This window comes from Pteropus vampyrus, unplaced genomic scaffold (genome assembly GCF_000151845.1).
Source record: "Pteropus vampyrus isolate Shadow unplaced genomic scaffold, Pvam_2.0 Scaffold24, whole genome shotgun sequence".
Classification (NCBI taxonomy): Eukaryota; Metazoa; Chordata; class Mammalia; order Chiroptera; family Pteropodidae; genus Pteropus; species Pteropus vampyrus.
In genome coordinates this window covers 13,190,790-13,218,011 of record NW_011888805.1, presented here as the reverse complement: position 1 = coordinate 13,218,011, position 27,222 = coordinate 13,190,790, and the positions used below count along the sequence as shown (strand labels likewise).

Here is a 27,222-nt window from a genome sequence, read left to right as displayed (position 1 = left end):
GGTTGGTGACTCTGAGAAAAGAAATAAAAAGGAACTCAGTGGATATTTCAAACATACTCAACAGAACATGCTATCTGATCGTATGCAAAGAATTAAGGAGCTTAACTACTCATTTCGCCTCACACCCTACATCTAATCTTTCAGTGAAACCTGTCAGAGCTATTCAGAATCTGGTTATTCCTCAATACCCAAACTTCTACCATCTTGGTTCAAGCATCGTCATTACTCTGCCTAGATCACTCCAAGGACCACTGGAGACTATTCTCTACATTCTCTGCCTTATAAAACTTAAGTCAGAACGTGTCACTTCTCTGCTCAAAACTCTCTAATGGCTACCTTCTCACTCAAATAACAAAGTCATTATTATGGTCCACAAATCCTTATGCAATAAGGCCCCTCCAAACTATCTGCCTCCATCTCCTACTTTTCTCCCCGCTCCCTCACATCACTTCAACTGTGATAGCCTGCTGAAATGTGAAAGAGTTAAAAGATAAGTAGAACCTGAAACTGGACAAAGGAAGTCTATACCTTAGGCCTAGTTTCTGGAACCCCTAACCACATTCTGTTAATCATGAAACTTGTAACAATGAGCTCATACGCTAACTGCCAATTTTAGCCTGTGTAACCCTGCTTGCTTGCGTGGCATGAAAAATAATCAATTGTATGTAAGCTGAAAATTACTGTTTGGCCATCGCCCATGGGAACACTGGCTATTGCCCATGGGAACATAGGCAATCACCCATGGGAACATAACATTCTAACAACAAGCTTTCTGCTTCTGTACTCCCCGCTTGCACACCTGACCAGAGGATTGACAGGTAGTGAATAGGAGAAAGATGGACCTTTGTGTTTAAGACAGAATGAGGAATGGGATTTAGGGCTTAAAACCCTTGTACCCTTGCGTTTCAGGGCTGCTCCTTTGGAAGGACAGCCGCCGGCTAATAAACTGACTCTATAATCAAAGCACTCAGGTTGAGCCTGGTTGTTCCAGTCACAACACAACCACACTAACCTTCTTGCTGTTTCTAATATGCCAGACATACACTCTGACCGCAGGATCTTAGTATGTAGAATTCCCTTGGCCTGGAATGTTCCTTTCTCAGATACCCATATGACCTACTCCCTCACTTCCTTTAAGTCTTTGCCTAGATGTCACCAAAAAGCCTTCTGATGACCTCAAAACTTAAGCCCACCCTTGCCACCATATTCACCTTTCTGCTTTACTTTTTTTTTATAACATTTATCTCTATCTCATATCATAGATTATAGATAGATGATAGATAGATGATAGATAGATGATAGATAGATAGATAGATAGATAGATAGATAGATAGATAGATAGATATAGATAGACGGAAAGACAGATAGATGATATTAACTTTTTCTTTTTCAATTGACTATTTCCCTACATTGGAATATAAGCTCCAGAGGACAGAGTCTGTGTTCACCCCATTGTCCAGAATAGTGCCAAGACATAATAAGTTCTCAAAAATTTCATTGAAGAAATAAATGAAGGCCAGTAATGGAGATATATTTGAATCATGGAAAACATAAAGGGAAAATCATACTCTTTGAAATGGAACATCCTGGTGGGGATTTTCCAGAGGCCCTTGGATATGTGGTCCTAAGGACAGGCCATTAAGAATCAAGTCAAGTCAATTCATAATGGAAGTGATAACAGAGTTCTTGCCTTTTAGAAACTGAAGATCTAGCATGGGAAATTGCTAAATAAGAAATAATTATGATACAATGAAATATGAATAAAGTAGATGATTAAGATAAATAATCAAGGTGCCTCTATAAGCAGTTACAGCAGTTAGTTTGTATAATTTTGAGAACAATTCCAAAAGAGGAATTCTTACAATTTTAGTCATGGTGCATTTGGAAAGCAGTGAGTTAATTGACACAATTCTCTTAAAGTATAATATAGTGTTTTGCTTATATGAAATGTAATAGTGCTATTTTCATCACACTTCATATCTCTTTAGACTAGACTTGATTTCAACCACTTACACAATGCTGCTATATCACCTCCTAGGTTGACAATTAGCTTAAGCTCTAAGGGTTTCATATACATTAACCTCATGAGCTATTTTATGAAAGTAAGGAACATTTTAAATCCTAAACTGACATGTGACTCTATTTTACTATTTACTCGCACAGTTTTCAAATTATAGACCCAATAGGGGAACAATTTTCTGCTCATGAGTAAAAAGTCAGAAGACTAGAGTTTAGTTCTGGTTACCCACTATCCAACCATCCTGTGACCCTAACCAGGTTACACTAGTATCTCTCCAGAGTCAGTCCCTCAGTGGAAGTTTTCATTGAACTTGATGATTTTTCTGTTACCTTCCAGTACTGATTTTTGTGATTTTATAATTCATATTTACTTCTCCATTAAATGTATCCAGATGAGATGAGAAATAATAAAACTATCTTGAAACTTACAGTTGATAGTGAATGCTAGGCAATGATTGTCTACAAAATTTTCGTAAGTAAGCTTATGATTATGGTTAATTTTTTTTATAATTTGTTTTTTGTTTGTTTGTTTGTTTGTTTGTTTACCTGTTGGGATGATTACAAGGGATCCAATTCACTTGAGGGTCTGGGATATCCTCCAAGTATGGGTAGATAGCTTCCCTGCTGAAGTTCCAGCCATAAATACCATCTTCTGGAGTCACGATAATATGTGCACCCTGTTAAAAATGAACCTTATTTAAAATATTTCTCAAATAAGCAAATGATTAAAGAGGGGAGTGCGAGAAGACCTGAGAAACTGAGTGGCTGAGGAACAGCCAGTCAGGTTTTTTTTTTTCTTTCAATCTTATTCTTTTGTTTTTTATATTTTTAATTTATTTTCTTTGCCCAACCACTTTCATTTTCTAATCCTAATGTCATGCTTTCCTCAGAACTTTTCTTTTTCCTAAACACTAGGAGTTTTCCAGGCTACTCATAAGTTTACTATCCATTGAAGTTGTTAACTATAAATGTAGCTCTTCTTCAAATCAACCCCTCTCTGAACTTTGGTAAATTATTATACCTGAATGTGTCAAGATTGATTTATAACTCAAATTCTCTGCTTCACTTTCTCCTCTGCTGCAGCCTCCCCTGCTCTATACCCTGCAAATGAAATTCCTGCTTTTCAGAAGAAAGGGGCTCAGACACTGTTACCTTGTGGGTACTGGGCCTGCAGGTACAAACTGAGCTAACCTGGGCACCTTTGTATGAGAGAGTCACCCTGAATCCTGCTACAGCTTTTAGGAAAATAGTTGGACTAAAAGTGAAAAAAGAGCTTCAGAATTTTTGATAATCTTTTAAATTTTTGTATGTATAAGAATGTGTATTGATAAATATAACTTCTATGTGTATATCTTTGACTTTCATCACACTTCATATATCCCTCATCTATATCTGATTTACAAATATCTTATTTAAACCATATTTGTTCAAACCACACTTAACCTTAACCCTACATTTAATTCATTTTAATTATATATGCATTGACATATATTTTTTTATCTGTAATAGAATGAAGCATGAAGTATATAATATATACTGTTAAGTAATTTGCAACTTAAGTTTGTTTTGATGTTATGAACTAACTCAAAGTCCTACACAATCTTAAGAGAACAAATGTACATCAAAAATACTCTAAAAATAGCATCTGGTCCCTGACCTATTTATCCTCCTCCCTCCATTTGTAGCAGAAAAGTGCAACAAAGTTGTTGAATTTAGGGCAAGTTCCTCAGAGGTCTGTCTACAGTCCTTCAGTGACAACCAAGCTGTTCTTTTCCTAACTTCATCTCACTATTAGGAAAGTAATGGTGTTCTTTTTCTAATAATTTGTAAAAAGAGGTAGGATTCTGATTGTAAAACAAAAGTTCTAGGCTACCCTGACATATATGTCATGATGTACCTTGACACATATGTAATTGGCCATGACAATGACCCTATCTCCTTAGACCCCACTCTTTCTCTACATAGAAGCACGCTCTCTAGAGAGGTGGTACCTGTTTTGCTGCTGATATGATGGCTCTCTCCAAAAGATCCAAATTTTGGTTCATTAATACCAATGCCTCTTTATGGGACACTGGTGTTAAGGTGGCATTAGGCAATATCACTGCATGCTCATAAACAGCTGCAATAAAGGTGTCCAGGGAGCCGGCTTTGAAGACACAGAAAACTGAAATTGCCACATAAGTCAGCAGCTGAGAAGTACCCATGCTGAAGTCCAATGACTGCTGAAAAACAGAGCAAGTCCTGATATTTATAGAGAGAAACCACAGTGAATCACATGGTCCCCAGGAGTTAGTATTTTTAAAACAAATCACAACATGTAACTTTGAGAAAACGTTATGTTTACATCATAGACATAGATGTAAACAAATTTTATATAACAAATGATCTCCCCTTATCGTTGTGACGAGAGGGTTGTTCGGACACTCTCCCTGCAGATGCCTGTCTTCTTCCCATGTTTGTGCCTGAGTCCAAATTTCCCTTTTATAAAAACACCAGTAATCAGATTTAGTGCCCAGCTGACTCTAGAATGACTTCATCTTAACTAATTTGATCTGAAACTATCCTATTTCCAAATGAGGTCATATCCTAAGGTGTAAGTGGTTAGGACTTAAACATGAATTTTTAGACATTATATATTACGGAACTTCAACACACTGCAGTATATGTAAATAATTTGAAGAATAAATAGGTTTATAATTTTAAAATTATTACTGGCATCATATGAATATTTAAACACTACACATTATTTACTTTAGTTTCCTCAAAATAAGGAAGCCATGACAAAGAGAAATACAAAAGGGTCATTTATTAGTTATTGCTATGTGAAAATTACCTAAAATTTAGTGGTTTAAAACAGCAAGCACTTATTGTCTCACATTTTCTGTGGGTCAGGAATCTAGGAGCTGGGTGCCTCTGGCCCAGAGTCTCTTTCACAAGGCTGGAATCAAGCTACTGACTCGGCTGCAGTTATCTCAAAGTTTGCCTGGGGACAATTCACTTCTAAGCTCCAAGTTCACCCAACATTCTGATGGCAGGCCTCAGGTCATCACTGGCTGTTGCCAGAAGATGTGAATTCCTTGCTTCAGCCTTGATAAAAAGCTACCAGCATTATGGTATCTGGCTTCAAGAGAGAAGCTGCAGTCTCTTAATAATCTAATGTGAGAAGTGACACCTCATCACTTCTGTTGTGTACTAGTCATTAAAAGCAAGTCTGTAGGTCCAGCTCACACTTGTGGGAGGGGATTACACAAGGGCATAAATGAAGCAAGGATTATTGGGGATCATCTTAGAGTCTACAGACCCCAGGGTTAATAGGGCAGTATAAACAATGACAGAAAGAACAAGAGTAAGAACTAAAGAGAGAAATAGGGGGGATGAAAGGGAGAAAAATAATAGAAAATAGAAAAAGAGCTTATAAATTTTGGTATGCAATAAGTAGGCAAATTTCGTTTTAGTTGTAAATTAGTTTAATATTTTTCATATTTACAGAACTAGTGTTTACGATTATCCATTTTATTTTTAGATTTTATTTTGGATGTCTGATTTTTCTTTTTCTTCAATACTATAATAGATTTATTCTGTGGCTGCCAAAATAACCAAGAGGCCATGATTGCCCAGCCTTTATGAGTCTACAGCAAATACAAGCTCCTTCTACTTGCTGACTTCCTTTGGGTTTTCCATTCCCATGTGGGTGGGGATACACACTCTTCACATGAGATGTGATTGTTACTTAACAATGTATAAAAAGAAGCTCTGAAATAAAAGTTAAAACTGGAATGAGTTACAGAGAGGTTGAACAATTTTTTTTTCTTATCAGGTTAAAAATTTTATTATTGGGTTTCCAGTGTGACATAGAAAGAATTTGGAAGCTGACTTTCCTATTTCTGAACAACTGAAAACCAATAACTTTTCTTAGATACATCAGAGAATTATAGGACAAATCACTACCCCAAAATTGGAAAGACAGCCTTACCTGCAGAAGTCCACTGTTGGAGCCAGTACTGGTGTCAACATAAAAAGCATTCAAACCTGTAGAGAATTTTTATAAGAGTTTATTTGAGCCAAAACCGACAATTGCCAGGAAGCAAGATCTCAAATGCTCAGGAAAATGACAGTTTTGCAGTTTCTTTTATGCATTTGAGGTTAAAGAGAGAAGTAAAGAGGATTACCTGAAGGTGGGAGAAAGCAAGGCAGGGATCGAATAATAATAGTTAACAAGATTATATTCTGTTTTGAGGGTGGTTTTATCTGAGAGGTCTGAAAAGAAGCATATCAAAGATTTGTTAATTTAGAGTCACAGAAACAATGAGCAGTTATACTACTTGGGGTGTGACTACCCACTTTGATCTGTCCAGTTAGTAATTTACGATCAGATTACTCTGTGAGGTTACTTTCCATAGAAGCCCTTTTTTCATCCACGACTGGAACTGGTGAGGCATCAACAGTGTCTACTACAACACTTGAGCTGAGTCTCCTGATTACTAATGCCACTGCATCACCTTTGACAAGCACTCTACAGAGTGCCGAATGCAGCCTTGCTGTTGTTCGCACAGAGTAGAGATACTGGGGCAATTGTCTCCAGCAAAACTTGTATATGGAGAGAAGCCTTGATTGATACCTCCAGACTCTTCCAACCAAATTTGCATAGAGGGAGAGAATTGCCTCTTGAGAGGGAAAATGTGACATCCCACTGCCTAGGGTAAGAACAAGACCCACAGTAATCTGGACTTTACTGACAGAGTAGTGATGACACCAACCCAGGCATCAGGTCCCAAAAGGAACTCAGCAGCAAGTCTTGCACAGAACAAATGGAAAAAACCAGAAGCAAGGGAAAAGGAGAGGAGAACAAGGACTAAATAGGGTGGGTACTGCCTCTTGTACTTCTCTATGTCCCCAGCACCTAGCATAGTATACTCAAAAGATTTAATAAATGTAGCTTTTAAGGAAATATGATTCTTGTGCCAGTACTGTTATTATTAGCTTGCTGTGCAATCTTGGATAGTTTACTTCTCTTATCATTATCTCCTCAGTTGATCTAGTTTATTCAATTGATCCAGCTGATCCAGGGAAATCAAAGCAAATGCTGATCTTGTGCTGGCTGGAAAATTACTGCTTGGCTATCGCCCATGGGAACATAGGCTATCACCTATAGGAACATAGGCTATCACCCATGGTAATATAACATTCTAACAATAAGCTTTCTGCTTCTGTACCCCCGCTCGCACACCTGACCTGTGGGTTGACAGGTAGTGAATAGGAGAAAGGTAGACCTTTGTGTTTAAGACAGAATGAGGAATGGGATTTAGGGCTTAAAAACTCTGTACTTCTACATTCCGGGGCTGCTTAATTTGGGGTCTGCGTACCCCTGGCAGACCCAGCTGGCTGAATAATGAGTGTGTTTCCTATAACTCACTGATTTCTGGTGGTCCATATGTCTTTCGGGGGCTGGCAGCTACAACAATCTCAGAGTCTCCTTAAAAGCTCCTTAAACCCTTGGAATTTCCTAAGTGATGAGAAATTATTTGTTAATAAGGTAACTTTTGAAAAGCAACTAAGAATGGGGGCTGGTTGCCAATGGGGCCAACCATATGATTAAAGGGTTGCAACTTTCAGTCCACCCTGAACCTCAGGGTTGGGAAGAGAAGCTGAAGATTGAATTCAATCACAAATGGCTGATAACTTAATCAGTCATGCCTATGTAATGATAGGGTTCAGAGAGCTTCTAGGTTGATCAATATGTAGGAATGCGGGAGGAGGGTATGCACAGAGAAGGCAAGAGAGCTCAATGCCTCTTCCCCATATCTTGTCCTATGCATTTCTTACTCTGGCTGTTCCTGAGTTATATCTTTTTATAATAAATTGGTAATCTAGTGAGAAAAATGTTTCTGAGTTCTGTGAGCTGCTCCAGCAAATTAATCAAACCCAAGAGGGGGGTCGTTGGTACCCCTGATCTATAGCCAGTCAGACAGAAGCACAGGTGACAACCTGAACTTGTGATTGGCACCTGAACTAGGGTGTGAGGGGCAGTCTTGTAGGACTGAGCCTTTAACCTGTGGGTGCTGATGCTATCTCTAGGTATATAGTGTCAGAATGGAGTTGAATTGTAGAACACCCAGCTGGTATCAGAGAATTGCTTGGTGGTATAGGAAAACCTCCCACACACATCAGAGTTGAGTGTCAGACTTGTAATTGGTGATAAGAAGTAGAATCAGAGTCCCAATTATAGTGTGTATGTTAAAAAGTTAGAAAAATGCCTCTTTGTTGTTACTAAATGTGTATGTCTAGATATCGTAAACCAAACTTAATTTTCGATTGAAAAAAAGAATAAAAAGCATTAATTTGAGCAAAAGAAGCTGCAGCCTGGGAGAGACAGATTCAGTAGCAACCTAAACTATCAATATGGTATAGAAGGTAGAGTCTGTTTTGCCTCCTCTAGAGACCGCACCAAAATTATAACAGAACTACAAAGCAACCAGCATGCAGAGTTGCCTGAGGTCTGGCTGAACAGAAGGCCTATAACTAGGGAAAAAAATAATAGGTCACCTCAAACTAGTAGGAGAGGCGGAGATGCGAAACAGCTTGGTCCAACAACCGCATGTGGCAATCAAGAATCAGGAAGGTTATCTTGGCTCAGAGCCCCCTCCCCAACCTGAGGAGTGAGGGGTCCCAGCCCCACACTAGGATCTCCAGCCTAGTTTTTCGCTGGGGAGAGAAGTCACCACAACCTTTGGTTTTGAAAATCAGCAGAAGTTGTAGCTGAGTGAAACAGAAGGCTACAGAAATCGCAGATGTTTCTTCTAAAGGGCCCACACCTGGACTTACTCGCTGATGGAATCCTCTGAGCTCCAGCAGTGCAGCAGCTACTAGAGGGGCTTCAGGGAGATACAGGAAGGCACTGAATTGTTGGGCTTCAGGGCGAGGGCTGGAGGGGCAGCTATCTCCCAGAAAGAAGTGTTTGTCAGTACCCATAATTCTTTTGTTGAGCCCTCCCCCTTCCAGCCTGAAGACACGGGCACCACTATATCTGAGTCACCATCAAACTAGATAACAAAGGTGACTCCACCAAGGTGATTCCCTGAGTGACTGTGGGACCACCCAAGCCATTTCCAGTGACTTATTTCCTAGAGGGTATTGTGTTGAGTGGAGTAAGTTAAATAGAGGAAGACAAATGCCATATGATTGCACGTATATGTGGAATCTAAAGAACAAAATAAACAAACAGAAACAGAAACAAACTCATAGATACAGAGAACATTTCAAGAGTTAACAGATGGGAGGGGTTTGGGGAGTCAGTAGAAAAGGGAGAAGGGATTAAGAAGTACAATTGGTAGTTTCAAAATAGTCTTGGAGATATAAAGTATAACATAAGGAATATAGCCAATAATATTATAATAACTATGTATAGTGTTAGAGGGACACCAGATTTATTGGGATGATATAAAAATTTATCTAAAAAAATTTTTTTAAAAGATAAGGGGAAAAACAATTTCAGAGGGACAGCTCTGTTGTTGAGCTATGGTGAGTAAGCACAGAGAATGCCCATTGCATTCAGTGGTTCCGCAGCTCCCTGTACGAGACAGAGGCAGCAGAGGTTGGCTTACATAAGATGCATGGGGTGAGGGGTAATGAAGAAGGTGGGTCTACTGGGCACTAATGCAGCCTCTAGACAATAGCCTAGGAGAGAGAGGGAAGAAGGCTGGAGGCCATCAGGAGGGAGTCCCAGACACAGGTACGATCCCAGGATTCTAGTGTCATAGTCCCCAGAAAAAATATCCATGAATGATAGAAGTAGAGCAAGGGCATTTTCTGCTGCCCAGAATGTCTACGGCTTCCTGGAACTGGATCAAATTAAATCAGGTGGAAACAAATACCTATGAAAAGTCTAGGAAAGCAATTGTCATACCTTTGGTGGAAAAAGGGTGTTCCCAAACTCAGAGTTATCCTCATTCGTTCCACATATTCCAGAGAGCCCCCTTGATTTCACATGTGTCTCTTCTCAGAGTTAATGAGTGACGAGCCATATAAAAAGACTCAGGGAGCCAGGGTCTAGAGACCAGAGGTAACTGGGGAAGAGGTAACTGGGGAAAAGGTGACAGATGGCCCTTTCTAAAGAAGTTCTCAGTCTATCACAGCCTACAACAAATCCCTCAATATAAAAGGAATTTAACCATGATAGGGTAGATTTTAGGATAGAATAATTTCAGAAAGAAACAGGGTATAGTCTGAAGGAGATAATTTATCTTTTTTTAAAATTTCCATACAAATAAATCATAACAGTAGAATAAAGAGAGAATAGAATAACTTTAATTAATTAAAAAGTTGTTCATAATTACTTAAAAGATGATCTTGTTTTTTAATTTCCTAGTCTTAAATGACTAGGATCAAATACCCTCTGCACATTCAATATTTGTTCTTTGTATTTACAAATGATAGAAAAAACATTTGCATATATAAGAGCAATTATCAGAAATGGATTTTTCTAGGCCCCCTCCCATTTAAACATATGTTTTATTACATATACGTACTTATACATACTTAAAGGCATCTGCATTGAAGATGAATGCATCTTCCATAAATGAGTTTGTGCTAGATAAAATATGTAAAATGTAAAATTTATACACACATCTATGGCTTTTTAAATCTTCTTTTGTTTATTGCTTCAGCAAATTTATGACATCTCATAAACAAACACTAAGGGCTCTCTTTTTTTTTTCTTACTCTCTTTGCCATTTTAATCTTGAAAGGGTGCCGGAAAAGGGGATCATTGTAATTATTCTGGTCCCTGCCCTAGGCGTGGAGGGTCCTTCTCGAACACCCTTCCATACAGCGTCATAACTAAAACAGGCAAAGGGGCTCCACTTCTGCTCTTCAGACGTCCATCTCTTGAAACCTGATCAAAGAAAGCAAAGGATTAACTCCAGTGCAGAGCTCGGTTTCCAGCCAAGATGGCTTCTCTGACATTATCACTCTAAAAGCAGCATAAAATAGACAAAAGCGCACAGGATTTGGTGTCAGAAGACGCATGCTTCAGATCTAAAGGTCTAGTAGCAGAGGGACCTTGGTAAAAATGCAGCAGATAAATATATTGCATAGAGAGGTTAAATAAGATAACATGTAATAAAGAGTTCGTTTAACTCAAGAAACGCTATAGAAAGTATTAATTATTATTATCATTATTATAACTTCTCAGAATAACACACCATGAAATAAGTTGTAGATGCATTATTTAATGTATTTAACTTGGACCGTACAAATAAAGAGAACATTAGTTGCCAGCCATCATCTGTAATCATTTTTATTTTAATTTTCCATAACCTCGTTGTTGTCTCATATCTTAAAAATCACATTTATGTAGAAAAATGAACCCCAAATTTTCCATCACGGCTTAAAGACAATCTAGAGCCACAATTGTCTTCCACATGTCTTTAAAGTGTTGCTTGTATAATGTGAACCACAATATGCAATACTCTCTCATATTTCAAAGATCTTCATTATACCAATCTACCCTATCTGGTCAAAGAAATTTATCATCCTGAAAACCTCTTACCTCATAATGTCTTTCAGGGGCAAGCTGACTCCCACTTAGAATGAGCTGCGGAAAAACATAACTTGTTCCAAATGTGCCACTGAGGGAGAATTCTTCAAAGCTGGTAAAAGCTGACCCCACAGGCTCCCCACAAGTTCTTGGGTCAATAGTTTGACACTTCAGTAATACACATATCTATGTAGGAAAAGAAAAGACATCTTGGAAATATGTTCTCAGAAAAACACAATTTCAAGGAATAGAGGAATATGTGTTAGGTTGCCTCTTAAGCAAAGTTTTTCAAATTGCGGGCCATTACCTATTAGTGAATCCTAAAATCAATTTAATGGGTCAGAATTACCTCTTTTTTTAATGAAGCAAAATGAAATAGACTAAAATTTTAAAAATCAGAGTACATTGCCATACTTATAGCTTTTCTAATTCTAATTTGAATTATTTCATAAATGTTTGTTTCAATTAAATATCTCTTTTAACTCAGTCACACATCTTGACTGCACTGAAATGGACTTCTTGCTCTGAACTCTAATTAAAGGCAGTTTGAAAAACACTGCTCTAAAGTAACCTGACCAAGTAATGAGAATACATGGAAGTTGAAGCTTTGTAAACTCAAACCTGGCTTGTTGAGAACTAATCAATCTGCTTTATGTTTTTATCTTGCAGCCAAGACAACTAATTCTGTTCTTGCTAAGACTAAACAAATAAGGTGTTCAAGGGGGTTGGGGACATGGGAATTCTGTGATAAATGTAACATTATTCCAATTAATTGAATCCAGCTCAATTTTTAAAGAAATGCAATGATGACCTAGAAGAAAAACTAATAAAGACATTCTAATATATGTAAGCATTTCTACCTGTAAGTAATATTGGCCTTCTACAGTGTGCAGTCCGTCAAAAGCACCTAGGGCATACATCTCATCTGTTCGCTTCTCAGACATCTTGTAAGTTAAGTGACAACACAGTTCTTTCTGGCAAACCGTATAATTTCCTGTGTTTCTCTTAAGCTCTATGAAGGTGAACTCATCAAAATAAATCATCCCTGGAAACTCCAACGGCTCAGATGAGAATGGCTTGACACTTTTGGTATAAGCACTCCAGTCAACGGCTGCAGGATATGTGGGTTCCCGTCGAGGATGGGACTTCAATTCTGAGAGCATCAGCTGGCCACTCTCTGTTTCCATGTCATAGTAATACACCTTGACTGCTTCAGGTGTGTAGATTCCACTTCCTATGGGCGACACAAAGAAACACAAATTTTGGGTTCAAACTTTGCATGATGACAAACTAATAGAATCATTCCCATAAGAAAGTTAATATGAAATTATAAAAGCATAAGGGTTTTCAAGATATGTGAGGAGATAGCTGTTACGTTGGCTTAAGTTCCAATTTGACTGACTCAGTCCTCCATAGGTCATTGCTTGCAATGAAATTATAATTTGTATTGGATAGCTTCTTTTTTTGTTTTTTTTTTTTTTTTACTTAAGCTACCTTTTTTTTTTAAGCCAACTTCACAACAAACTAGAAAATTCCCCAAACACGAAGGATAATTTTATTTTTCACTGATCTATTTAATGTATTTGTGTTTGAGATTCTTTATCTAGATCAATGAATAACACAGCAGTCAAGAAAGGAGCTTGCATTGTCTTGAGTATGGATATTATAAAGGATAAACTCTAAAAACCTGATTAAATCTAACATGATTTTGTCACCTCAACAAGATTTATTTCAATATTGCTAATGGATGTTGGCTGCAAAATTCTTTAGAACTGGCTTTGTTTTTTTATGTGATTTGACTTCTCTAACTAATTTCCCCTCATGTGAAATTGACATAATAATGTTTACATCCTTCTTTACTCACAGGGATAACGTTCTATTTAAGGAATGTTGGTATAAAAACCCATGCTATTATTAATTTTGTGACATTAGAGTTAATAAAATAATCATTAAAGAAAAGTGTGGTTCGAAAATCAGTCAAAGCTTCCTAAGACTGTCACTGACACTTGTCCCTTGACTGTTGTGAGTTACCTGTCATATGCATTCTGGTGTTGTGAGTATTTGCAGCAAGCAGGTTGACTCTCATGGCTCTGGCCCATGCTGAATGGAAGGGAACAGCTGAGAGGAGGGGCAGTGTGTTGTACCATGCCGTCGGGTAGAGAACACTGTCAACTTGAAACTCATCCACCACCACCACGGCCGGGTCATGAGAAAAAATGTCAAAGCAAGTGAAAATACCAAACTTCCCAAAAGGAGTGTCAAAAGTCATCAATTCCAAATCCTTGGGGAAATCAAATTGATTTTCAGGTGCAAAAAGATTGTACTGTTAACAATAAGCGGGAGAAGATTAGTAAGAAAACTGCCAAATAGAAGTGATCAATACTCACATATTCTTTTTTCTGTGCATGTTGATGTACATATTTAAAACTGTTACAGGTGAATATGTGTAAATCATAACCAGTATACCACTGTCTATGAGTTTTCTTAGTGTGATATTAACCAAAAAACAATTTTTCTACAACCAATGAATCAACCAATGAGATTATATCTACAAATGATATTTAAAGGGTGAATATTTCTGTCTTAAAAGCACAGGTTGAATTTCGAATCCGACAAATTTCAGATTTCACTGTATTTCTTAAATACCAAAAGCACTACTAATATGAAGTTTTACACATGTTAATAAAATAAACCTTGTCATGCCTCCCTTTGATACTGCTAGGTCTTTATAAGTGAAATGAAGTGGATTTAAAATTAATTTAGACAATGTGATAGCTAAACTTTGATAATTAGTAAATCATTAGTAACTTTTTTTTTTTCAGCCTGATTATCGCTCCAAAACTCCACTTTGCCTAGGCTCTAGAGTACAGCATATGTTTTTGCTCAGGTTATTATCTGGCCTGACTGTGCACATGTGTGCTCTCTGGCTATACCTCTCTCTCCCTCTCTGAGGATCCCACCCTCCTCCACCCTCCCTCATGTGGTAGCCCATCCTTCATTCATCGGTGATCATCTCAAGGAATGCATGTAGCCTAATTGGAGTCAAGGCATGATGAGGTTTTCACAAAGTTTCTAGGAGAGAGAAACGTACTTTTCCTCTGGATTTTATTGCTATAAAGATGTGAGTTTTGTGTTGAGCAGCCACATAATTTCTAAAAGGACAGTAAACTTGAGAAAAAACTAACAAAGGGCTAAGGAAATGGAGAGATGGATGACATCTTTTGAGCCTCTGAGGGACAAACTGCATCTGCAACTGGATCTACTCTTTCTATAATTTATATTTTTTAGGTACATAAGCAAGAAAGTTTCGTTGTCATTTTTTAAGCCAATTTCAGTTAGGGTTTTCTGTCATTGCAATTTAAAAAGTCCTAATGGAATGAATGACTCAAGCTTAACATAAAATGTTAACAAATTGGGCCAAAAAAACCCCGAAAAACTAACTCTGGTATTAAATCATGAATGGAACAGATTTTCTCCTTTCTCGAGAATACTAAAACCTTTGTGAACTTATTATCACAGCTGTTTTAATATTCTGCAATATTCTTTTTTATGACTATTTTGAACTCAGAACCCTTATATGAAACCAAAGTAAATTAAATCCCTTTTTCAATTAAAATGTAACAATTAAGAAATGTATTCATAATAGCTCTCTCATCAACATTCAACAGACAAATATACATACATATGACAAGCAAACAGAAGAAGAAGTAAATTAATTTTAAAATACAAGTAATTTTCACCTTATGGTAACGTGCCACCAGCCTACCCTCAGAATCGAACACCACATCAGTGTTGTATTGGTAACGACCATCAGGGGGACACTTAGGGTCACTGGAATTGCATGGCTTCTTGTCCCCAATATTTGCCACGACGTAGATAGAGTTGTCCTTGGCCAGGCAGCTGAGTCTTTCTTGCACTGGGGTGTAGCCAAACCTATTTCAATGGATATTGCCTTAAACTTACTACATTTTAGTCATTTCTGAACTTCCAAAGTGATACTTTATATTCCCATTACCTATACTATAACACTTCTAGTTTAAGAATCAACAGAAAAAATTTAAAACTCACATACAATATAATCTTCATCTTTATGAAATTAACCTATTTTAATGTGCCAGACTGCAGATTGCAGTGCAACTGAAGCGCAGAAAAGATGGCAGAGGAAGGGGAAAAAGAAAAGTAATAGTTTCTCTTAAAAAGTACTCCCAGGAAGGCAAATGGAGGGCTTGAAATTTAGCAGACTCTTTTAATGGAAAGGACCTTTTCTATAACCCAAACCATAGTCTTACTAGGAGGCAGTAAATAGTTGGCCCTATGTAGATCATTTTCTATAGCAAATAAATGCAGCGTTAGGTACTGGAAATATCTGAAGAAGGAGAAAGAGAAATAGAGAAGGAGAAGAAAGAAGAGGAAGAAGAGGAGGAGGAAGAGGAGAAAGGAAGGGCTGGGGAAGGGAGAGAGAGAGGGGAAGAGAAAGAGGAAAAGAAAAGAAAAGAAAAAAGAAAAAAGGAAAGAAGGAAAGGAAAGAAAAGGAAAGGAAAGACATAAAAAAGCACTTCACTATTTGGCTTAGTTTCCTCATCTGTAAATGCAACCTATTAGTTTTCTTTCAATCTGAGAGAGCCTTGCAAGAAACCCTGAGATAAATGCAGACTATAAATTGCTTTTCAAAGTAATGCCAAATGCATTCACATCAGCAATATTTATCTTGGAAATAAGAAGAGATTGAGGAGATAAAATAAATAGAAGGATAGCCAACTTTAAGTACTTATAGGCTCTAATTTGAAGATGAGTCATGCACATGAACATACCATAGAGGCAGTACAAGGACCAAAGGAAGTTATAGAGAGATTTCAGCAAATAATAAGATAAAAATTTTTAGCAACCAGAATACGCTGTTAAAGAAGTGAATTCACTAGGCACTGGAAATTTCAAGTATAATATGGTGCATCCAGGCACTTCAAGACATTCAGTTATCATAGCTCAATGGAAATGGCTGTGTTGAAATTCTAGCCATGCTAATCACCAATTTCCTCAATTTGAAATGAGAATAATTATACCTGCTACATAAATTGAATGAGATAATGCATAGTATACAGTTTCTGGGACCAAATAGGTGCTCAATAAATAAGTAATGGCCCTTACAGATTTTGTAACTACAAGAAAACAACCCAAAAAACTGGTGACTATTGCTTCAGAGACTATTCCAGCTCTCTCCTTGATCTCTTAGCCCTTTTGCAATTGATATTGACCTAATCTTTGAATACAAAGGACAGATTTATCACTATCGTTTTAGACCATTTCTTTTATTTTGTCTTCAGGAAAAACAGGGGATATTGTCAACATTCATATTCATTAAGACCTTTAGTAAAATTATCATGTAATTTGTTTAATTTTTCTTTTTTTTTTGAGGGGGGTGGCTAAGCAATCAGGGTACTTTATTTCCTATTACTTTCTCCTGAGGAAAGCCCAAGAAAGCATGGGACATGTCAGTATTCTAAATGATAGTATTTAAAGATGAAGGATGACCACATTGCCTTTCTATTATCCCTCTTAGGGATAAATATTACTGGAAAAGAAACAATGGATTTCTTTACCAATATTACCATTATATTAAATACTGGATTTCTCCTTTTTATAACACAGAGCTGAAAACTTGTCTTTTGAATAAGTGTCTCTCTAAGACTCAATAATGTTAGTTTCAGCAGTCACCTACCTCCTTAATTTAACTGCCAGAGACTATTTAGGCTTCAGGACATTTTTTTCCCTGGGCAAGTCAGTTTCATCAGCTTAGGCAAATAGAGTGTATATTAGTATAATCCTCTTAATGACTGCAATAAGGAGTGCTTCCTGCTATGAGGAAAGACCCATAATCAAGTAGACACTGAATCATAGTTATATGGTTTTTCTAAACACAGATCATGTGACATTCAGAGAATATTTTTACAAAGGTGAAAAGCCCAGGGCAAGACAACTCACACGGTAGAGTTTCTATGTTGTAGCATTGGATCACTCCAATCGATTTCAAAAGGTCAAAATTATTTAAGTTCCTTTTTGTGCTATAGATATAGTTCTGAACAGATGCATGTAAATTTAAAATTAGCAGATTAAATTACTTTTTAATGCATTGATTTTACCATTTAAAGAAATTATATGAGAACTATTTTTAAAAGTAAATATACCTATAATAATCTATTTCCAAATCTTTCTTATGTTTGTTTTATACAAAATATTTTTTAAGTTATGTCTAAATTACAGCTATAAATAATTACAAAATTTCTCAAAGGACAAGAAAACAAAGAAGTTCAGATCCAGTTTCTTCTGTTAAAAAAAGAAATTGCGACAGTTAACATTGGAAAGGACACAATAGCGTACAGATTCTATGTATATTTCTTCGCTTGACACTCTTGTCGGCTCTGTAAGGGAAATTTGTCTTTTTAGGAGAGGAAATTTTATTATTCCTGTTTTACAGATAAAGAAATAGAGACACCTAATGTTTAGGTTGTCTGTCCCACGTCACTCAGGTAAGAGGTGGTAGAACGTGGTATCAGAAAAAAAAAAAATCTTCCTTTTCCAGGTCCTATGCCATTCCCATTCACCATACTGATTACAGTGCAAACGACAGTGATGTCAAAGCTCTTTGGAAACATAGCCCATTCATCTTTTTACAATTCCTACAAAGGAAGCAGGTGTTCGTGGGTGAACCAACTTACTTAACTAGGGAACTTACCCAACTAGGGAACATACATCCTAGATATTACAACTTTCTCACTTTGTTGAAACCCAATTAAGCACATCTATTATAAAAACCATGTATACACATTAATACTACTCATTTAAAAAAAAACCTACAATAAATAACCAACTGATCTTCCTCATCTCAAGTCATTTAACAAGCAGGAAACATGTGCCACTTGGCACATACTGTGATGCATTAGAGGAGTTTAAGACCAATGCCATAGATTATTTGTCAGCAAGAATACTAGACAAGCTTACTGAGTTCGTTATTGGTATTTCATAATATCATGAATTTTTCTTCAAACACCTAAGAGTAATGACATTACCTCTGAGGGTCTTTACATGGAATCCAGTTTACTTCCGGGTGTGGGATATCCTCCAAATAGGGGTAAACGGTCTCCCTTGTGAAGACCCAGCCATAAATTCCATCTTCTGGAGTCACAATGATATGTGCACCCTACTCAAAACAAGTGAGGACATAACAGTTTCTCATAAATCACAGACACTCATACTCATCATGTTTCAAATATCCTTTACAATATCCCAGTTAGTATAAAAAGGGCATTACTTTCCTGGCTGCCAATTTAACTGCTTTCTCCAAAACATCTATGTTTTTGTTCATCAGCAACAAAGCTTCTTTTCTTGGAACAGGTGTTTCTGTTCTGTTTGGTAATATAACAGCATGCTCATACACTGCAGCAATAAAAGTGTCCAGCGCACCAACACTTACGACAAAGAGGGCAAAAATTGCCATGCGTTTTGGAAAATATGATATAATCATAGCTGCAGTTTAGTACTCTTTGAGAACCAAACTCAAGTTCTTCTATTTTATATCACTGGAAAAACTTTTAGATTGAAGCCCTGCCTGCTACCAACTATTTATATTTTCTCATGAATACATTATACAATTGCACAAAATACATTTCATTACATTGAGAAAGGATGTTGTGCAACAAAACTATCAGCCAGTATTACATAACTGGATTGCCTCAAGCGTGCAGCACTATTGTTGACACTGTTCAAGGGTCCATCCAACTCTAACTGAGGAATTGACGAGCCAACCAACGAGTCCACCCCAGTCTAAAACACACTGGCTGTTGAACTCTTAATAAAATACACTTTCCTAGCAGTTCAGTATTTCTATTAATATGAACAATATTGGACAATTATAGAAGGCCAGCATCATAACAGCAATTTGTTGAAAACTTATGTATAAAGCTATGACAGATGCTGAAACGAGGCAAGCCCTTTTTAATAGAGCTCACAAAATGGCAAGGGAGAACCGTAATATACATGCTGATGAATGATGGAGACATTGTGGCGTAGCGTGAGGCTACTATTGACCTTCTGATGACACATAACAAGCATTTTACAGATTTTTTTGGCATATTTGACCACCATCACTATTCTTGTGCTTTGGGACCATTATTAAATAAAATAAGGGCTACTTGAACACAAGCATTGCAATAGGAAAACAGTTGATCTGATATCCCAGCTGGCTACCAAGTGACTAACAAGCATATACAACATAGACATGCTGAACAATGGGATAATTCATGTCTCCCGCAGGACAAGTGGGACAGCGTGAGATTTCATCATGCGACTCAGAATGGTGCACAATTTAAAACTTAGGAATTGTTTATTTTGAGAATTTTCCATTTAATATTTTTGGACTACAGCTGACCATGTGTAACTGAAACCAGCGAAAACAAAACTGTGGATAAGGGGTTACTGCTATATTTAAAACATTAATTCCCAGATGTGGTCCATATTCCATGAGGAATAAGCAAGTTGATTTTGCAAGATATACAGATAAATTCTTTTTATTTTAATAGTTGTAGATTAACACTCAATATTTACTAGAAAATTTAAAATTCTTTCATCAAACCCATGGATAGTAGAATGTATACAATTCTGATTTATTTCTACAGTTTACCTATATGAACCCTTTATTTAGTGATGTCGAATCATTCCCTATCCTCTGAACACTGTATACACGGCTCTACCTAGATGATTGCATGTCCATTTCTCCCTGAAATGCCCTTGCTCTCCATCTATTTAAGTTATAGCTCCTTGTAGAGTTTTCTCAAAACTACCCCAGTTCTGACTGATATTTCTGAACTTTCAAAACATTATTTTCTTATCTTGTTGACTATTTCTCACAGCTTGCTGTTATCTCGACCTTTAATTTAAATTTTATGCTGATATTTAGTTTTGTAGATATGTGTCTTGTCTTCTTAAAGAGATTAAAAGGAATCTTGATGTATCATTTCAGGACATCCATGTCTAATAATCATTTAAAAAGGATACATCCCAGGGGGTGATCCCTGGAGGATAAGAGACTGTCTTGCTTACTGTTGAGTCTCATCACTCCAGCAGATATGTGACAGGTATGAGAGCCCAATACTTGAATAAATGTTGAATGAGGAGGAAACTAGCCACCTGAAAGTCCAGCCCGTTCCGTGTTTGAAATGTTTGAATGTCACAAATCCATTAATTCTGTTTCTCTCTCTCTCTCTCTCTCTCTCTCTCTCTCTCTCTCTCTCTCTCTCTCTCTCTCTCTCTCTCTCCCTGTCCCTCTTTATTCTTTGTAATCCTTTCCCAAAGTAGGGAATTAAACTGGTAAGTTTGGAAGATTTATGTCTTTGTTTGCTTGTGTGGTTTGGTTATATAATTCAAAACCTTTTGATTCCAATAAACTTTTTCCATTAACTAAATAAGTATTCCTTCCTTCTCCTAGGTATCCCAGGGAGTTTCCATGCGTCCTTGTGCCCTAAAATGATACCCATCCTACACAAATTCATTTCAGAAAAAATATCTGAGGACAAGATGAAAACTATAAGACAGATCAATTGCTTTGCAATGAGGAGGAAGCTTTTTATATTTCAGGTTGAAACTCTAATTGTTGTCTTAGATCATCTGACTTTCTGAATAGAATCAAAAGAAAATATATGGGAATTCCCCTTCACTCTCCCAGTCTCTAATTCCAGGAAATGTACCAACATTTTATTATGTTGAAATCAATAGAAACTTGGATTAAGTATTCTATTATCAATGTGGTTAGTAATGCCTTTATCTCATATGTGTATAAAGAATAGAGATTATGGATGCTAGTTATTTAACAATGTATTTGTATGTAACTTGAATGACAGTTTGAAATTATCATGAGATTATTAAGTTCAAAGTCTAAAGTTTTGCATTAAAAGAAATACAATCCTGCTTATAAATGTGTAAGTTACAAATTTTAAAGGAGGGAGGGCCACTAGAATAAAATCTCTAAAATTTCCTTGGCCCTCCCCAACTCTTTATTTCCAATAGTCACTATCTTCTTCATTCCCATTATCAGAGTCCTGATTCTGTGGCCAGGAATTATTCTTATAGGCTCTCCATCAGTGCTTCTGATCCCACTCTTTCCACCCTAACCCTCAACCAATAGTGCAAACCATTTAAATTCCCTTAAACATTGTTTTTATCAACTAAAATGCTTCTCATGTGTATATTAAATCAAATCAGTTGATCAGAGCCCTCCTCCACTTGGTTCCATTTAATCTTTCCTGTTCTTAGACAAGACTACTCTTCTTATTGTATTTTAATATGCTTACTACTGCTCTGATCCTGGAATGATTCCTCACAAAATCTTCCCTCTCTAACTCAAGTTCCTCTTCTGTCCAATCCTTGTTGCTGTTTTCTTCTCTGAACTCTAAATGCACTTATGGTCGGTAGCTGAATTATTGTTAATAAGTTTTTGTTCCTTGTTTGACTGTCTCTCTCCCTTGGCAGATCCTTTTCTACTTCACACCTTCAATTATCTTCTATAAACTAATAATACTGTGTCTCTGTCTTTAGCTCAAATTTCTCTCTGGAACTTCAAGCCTGTTGGTCCATTCAGATAGACATTTCAACAGGTACCGCCAAACATCAACCCACCTGCTAGCATCTGTACCTATCAACTCTGCCTCCCCTCCTCTCACTATAAATGACTGCTCATGCCCTTACAAGTCCTTCCCTGTCCCTGTACACTAGATTTCAAAGACATTGCTCGAGAAATTATCCTTTCCTACTCCTTATTATCAATTTTCCTTTGTCTATTGGGTTATAATCATCAGCATACAAATATTCTATTTCCTATCTTAAAAAAAAAAAAAAAAAACATGACTCTCTCAATCTGACATCCCCTTCCAGTTCTTGCCTTATTTCTCTGCTCTGCTTTATAATAAAGCTCCTCTACACGGTTGTATATACTCTCTGTCTTAATTCTTTTCCTCCCGTCAGGATTGTGACCCTGTGATTTCACCACCTTGTCAAAGTCAGCAATGTCTACATTATTATATCCATTGGTCAGGTTTCAGTCTCATCTTATCTGACACGTTGGCAGCATCATACAGCTGCTGCTACCTCATTCTTGATGTGTTCTTCCCCCACAGTCTTTTGGTTATCATCCTTCCTTGTTGGTTTTTGTACTTACTTTGAGATTTTCTTGTGGGCTTTCTATTTTTTTTTTTTTTTCCTGGTTCCTTCTTACCATTCCTGACTTTTTAATATTGGTACATCCTGGAGCCCAATGCTTGGAAATCTTTTTTATTTACATTCACTCCCTAGGTAATTTTAATTATTTCATGGCTTTAAATACCATCTATATGTTAGTGGCTCACAAATGTATATCTCAAGCTCAGCTCTTTCTCCTGAACTCCATACTCCTGTGTCCAAAAACAATCAGCTTAAAATCTTCCCTTGGATATATAAAAGTATATCAAATCAACATAAACAAAACTGAACTTTTGACCTTTCTCTCTCAACATTCCTGCAGTCTTTCAGATCTTAGTTAATGGCTTCTTTAATCTTACAGTTATTTCACGGGTTTCAGACAATAGCTTAATAACTGACATATTCGTACAACTAACTGTATCCCATATAGCAGTGAAAATGCATGAAATAGAGTGATATTTATATGGATTAAGTGTGCAATGTTGAATATAAAAATAATATGCAGAATGTTATGTATAATTAGATGCCATATATACACACTTCAAAATGATGCAAAAGAGTACTAAATAGTGATATGGACATATGTAATAAACTACCAAGATGTCATGGGAATGATCTAGAACAATTTTAGGATAATTATTTCCTCTAAGGGAGGGGATAGAGAAAGGAGGAGAATGTGACCACGAGGGCAATATAAGAGGTATCATGCTATTCATAACATCTTATTGCACAAATTGAACAGTAGGTACATAGGTGATTGTTATGCAATCCTTTATATGTGTGTGTGTGTGTGTGTGTGTGTGTGTGCACGCGCGTCTGTGTCAGAAACATTTTTATAATTAATTTTTAAATAACTTGGAATATGCTTTTGTTTTTCAATAATTGGATGTTTCATAAGAAAACTCCACAAAGCTTTGCTTTTTTCTAAGCCCTAGGCAAGCTCTTCTTTCTTAGACCCTCCTTTCTTTGCCTCCGCATGACATTGTCTTCTATGGAGCTACTGCCATCCACTATGTTTTTTGAGGTTATTGCACCCAAGAGTAGCAGAAGAGTAGCGCCAAGTCTTTAAAGTTCCTCCTGAAGAAAAGCGCATAGGGCCTTTGCATTTAGAGATTTTGTGCAATTCACTATGCAGAATTAGATTAGGGTAACGAAAACAAGGAAGTACATTTGTCCAAGTGACAGTAATCCAACTCAGAGCACTTTGAACAAAAAATGACACTCGTCAACTCACCTAATTGCAAAATCTAGTGGAAAACTGGTTTCACCTGCCTGAATACAGGTGCTTAAATGACGTCTTCACAGTTCTCTGGCTCGGCTCTTCTTAGTCCTCACCCTTGAAAACAATCTATTCAGTTTGCATTAAAGATGGCTTCTGGGAACTCTGGATTTACGTGATCCTTGTGCCTCTGATTATAGAAGAGAGGGCTTCTTTTCCAGTTGTTATATCAAAAGTGCTAAGGAGGATTCTCACAAGCTTAGTTTCGAACGTGTGCTCAGCCTTGCATAAATCTCTGGCCCTGCAGGTCTGGTCTGTGATTGGCTAGGCCTGGATCTATATCACACACCTTGGGACTAAAAGGAATGATTTCCAACCCAGCTACATGTAAAGAGTTCTCTTTAATAAAGAGGGGAGACAGGATATCTGGCAGAGAGAAACAATAAACGCTCACCACAGGAAGCTATAAACGTTTCTGAGTGTAATCTTGATTCCCTTGATCATTTATGCCTCCTTTTCCTGGGAGAATCAAAGCCAAAAATTGCTGTCACAGCAGAAGAGCTTGCATTTCTGAAAACATTCCAGCTCTTTGACATGTTTTCTACTTATACTTTCTTCGTTCCATCTTAGACTTTTATTCTTCCACTTAACTCTTATATTATCATTTTATCATCTATCTAGAATACTTGGATTCCTTTCAAATCTGTGAGCTGTTTGGTTGATGAACAGGTTACTAGCCATAAGGCATGTCAACACGTGACAGTAAAGCACACCTCCGCCTTCCATCTACATGTTTCCTACTTCTATTTTCATACAGTCAAGAGTATATTTATATTAGATGTCTCCCAGCAGGAGTGATTATAAGCAATTGCTTTCATATCATATCCAAATAGCAACGCTCTAATTCACTGATGTTCTACGCATCGCTACAATATTTCTATTTGAAATCACATATGGTCATATTGGAGGTATGATCTGATCAGCGAAAGATTTTCATTTCATCCAGTAGGATCTATAGAATCTTGTCTCTGTGGGGATCCAGAACAAGTCACCACAGGATGTGCCTCTGTGGTATGCAGTTTGTTTTGAGCCAAAAACAACTTTACCTAGCAGGCTCAAGAAAAACTTCTGACTTGCCCCACCCCCTTACCTACTTAGAAGAACTTGAATTAGAGGCTTTGCCTATAAAAGATGATCAGAGATAACTTCTGTAGGTCAGGGCAAACTTGTATTTACTAAAGGTTTTCCCTTCTTACCAGCCTGCAATAAACTTTTGAAGCCCCCAAAGTACTTTACTTCATCCCCAGCTCAGGATGTCTCATATATCCATGTTCCCTTTCTATTCCTAAACCTTTCATGCATGTGGGGTCTCTATCTTATGCATGTGGGGTTCCCATACATACACACGCATTAAATTTGGTTATTTTTTTCCTTGCTAATCTATCTCATGTCTATTTGATTATTAGACCAGCCAGAAGAATCTTGAGAGTAGAATAAAGTTGGTTCCTCTCCCACATCCCAAATACAGAACAGACACCCATTCTGGGCATTCTTTCTCTGTGTTTTTAGTAATTTTGCAGTTCATTCGGCATCTTTGTTCCAGGCTCTATAATATATATTTAAAATGCATCCAATAAATAAGCATGATTTTTGTCATCAAGAAGCTCATTTAGTGGTAAATATATCAGATGTGATTAGTTAGTAACATGAACTGTACCATGCTCCACAGAGCACAAAGTTAGCTATTTTCCATTTGTCTGCAGTTAGTACTGTGTCTTAGGTAAGTAACAGGTTAATGAGTCAGTTGGACTGGGGTCAAATAATTAGTTAATATGTAATTCTCTACTTATTAGTTATATCGACCTTGGGGAACTTACCTAACTCCCTGGACTTCAGTGTCTTCATACGTAAAATGAGGTTACTAGTACTTACCAGTGCCGTGAGGGTTATAAGAATTTAGAATGGATGTAAAGTCTTATAGATATAAAATATGTTAGGTCTTTCATTTATTTCTTTCAAATCTATCATTTCTTATATTTTTTAGCAAGTTGTAGGTTTCTTTAGCTCTGTCTTTTCAGTTCTAGCAAATGAAACCTTATAAATGCGGGTGTATAAGGTGGTGAAAGCCAAAGAACAAAGCCATCTAAAATATATGTTATGTATGGCAAATCACTCCATTCGTTCTTATAATTTTTCTGCTTTGATTTATCTTTAAGCAGCCTGGAAATTCTCAAAGACATGGTTGAAATATCTTTTTTCACACTCCAATATTTCATGTTTCCACTGCAGTAACTCAAGAAATCCTCTTCACAGTTGTTATTATTCCTATATTCAAATGTCTTTTCAGGAATGCCTTTGTTAAAAGTATCTATGTGTGGCTGAGTGTGTGTGTGTGTGTGTGTGTGTGTGTGTGTGCGCGCGACAGCCATATTAACCTAAACAGACATCTGCCCTCAGATTTCTTTCAAAACATTCTCATCTATAGAATTCCTAAGAGAGATGATCAGAATGGAGTTAGAAATGAGAATGGCATTTAAGAAAGAAGGTGAGAACAGAAAGGTGAAAGCAGAAAGAATGCTACTGGAAATCATTGTGTAGAGGAATAAGCCGATGCCATGAGGATGGGCCAGAATGCAAAGAAGGAATAAAAAGTAGAGAGTAGAGGCAGTGATAATTGCAGAGCAGCCTGAGTTATAGCACAGAAATGACTGGAATAGATCATACCACAGGGGCAATATCAGAGAGTGGCAAGGAGAGCAAAGAGAATGCATAGACCAATGTCTCAGTACCTAGTACTTGGAAAATGATATGAAATCAATAAATGCTATCTGAGTGAAAGAACAAGGGTAGAGCGTGAGCCCTGAGAGAAAACTGAAGCTGAGGGTATGGCTTTATAACACAGGGGAACATAACTGAGGAAGTTGAAATAGAACCTTTCAGAAAAAAGGTCTGGTAAAAGCCAAATAGGTAAAAATCGGCCGTGTATACTCCCTCCAGAACCACAGGGAAATTTAAGGTGACAGAAAGATGTTTCTTATCAAAGAAACTGGACTATCTGACATTACACTCTTTAGAAACAAAAGAGCTACTCCCTCAGTTGCATTTCCCTAAATCAAAGCCAAATCAAATTATGCTGGAGTTGTTTGGTAAAATAAAATGTATGTGTGTGAAAATCGCTGAGGAAATAAAGGTTAAAATGTGACGCGAGAAATTTTACAGTTGAGTT

General features: G+C 37.0%; 2 protein-coding genes across 2 annotated transcripts in view; both read right to left on the bottom strand.

Annotated features, from left to right (window-relative positions):
* Positions 1 to 6,044, bottom strand: part of LOC105289493 (pantetheinase-like) — a 26,182-nt gene extending 20,138 nt beyond the window's left edge. Inside the window, exons 1-3 of the mRNA XM_023528323.1 lie at positions 5,993 to 6,044; positions 4,011 to 4,241; positions 2,566 to 2,696 (exon numbers count right to left, since the gene is read on the bottom strand). Of these exons, the coding sequence (XP_023384091.1) occupies positions 2,566 to 2,696; positions 4,011 to 4,223 (344 nt within the window). The 5' untranslated portion in view covers positions 4,224 to 4,241; positions 5,993 to 6,044. The remainder of the gene's footprint in view (positions 1 to 2,565; positions 2,697 to 4,010; positions 4,242 to 5,992) is intronic.
* Positions 6,045 to 10,440: 4,396 nt separating this feature from the next.
* LOC105289492 (vascular non-inflammatory molecule 3) lies at positions 10,441 to 19,099 on the bottom strand. Its single transcript, XM_011356208.1, has 7 exons — positions 18,861 to 19,099; positions 18,619 to 18,749; positions 15,295 to 15,487; positions 13,586 to 13,877; positions 12,415 to 12,788; positions 11,567 to 11,740; positions 10,441 to 10,909 (listed from the first exon to the last, which is right to left on the bottom strand). The coding sequence occupies exons 1-7, from the start codon at positions 19,071 to 19,073 to the stop codon at positions 10,790 to 10,792; spliced, it is 1,497 nt and encodes a 498-aa protein (XP_011354510.1). The 5' UTR covers positions 19,074 to 19,099; the 3' UTR covers positions 10,441 to 10,789.
* Positions 19,100 to 27,222: the final 8,123 nt, after the last annotated feature.

Bases quoted from the DNA above. Each gene is read 5' to 3' on its own strand.
- LOC105289492 (XM_011356208.1), bottom strand. From the start codon at position 19,073: ATGATTATATCATATTTTCCAAAACGCATGGCAATTTTTGCCCTCTTT. The intron at 15,488-18,618 runs GTAATGTCATTA...CCATTGAAATAG, and splicing joins CCATGTAAAGACCCTCAGAG to GTTTGGCTACACCCCAGTGC. The intron at 12,789-13,585 runs GTAACTCACAAC...TGTCGCCCATAG, and splicing joins CACCAGAATGCATATGACAG to GAAGTGGAATCTACACACCT.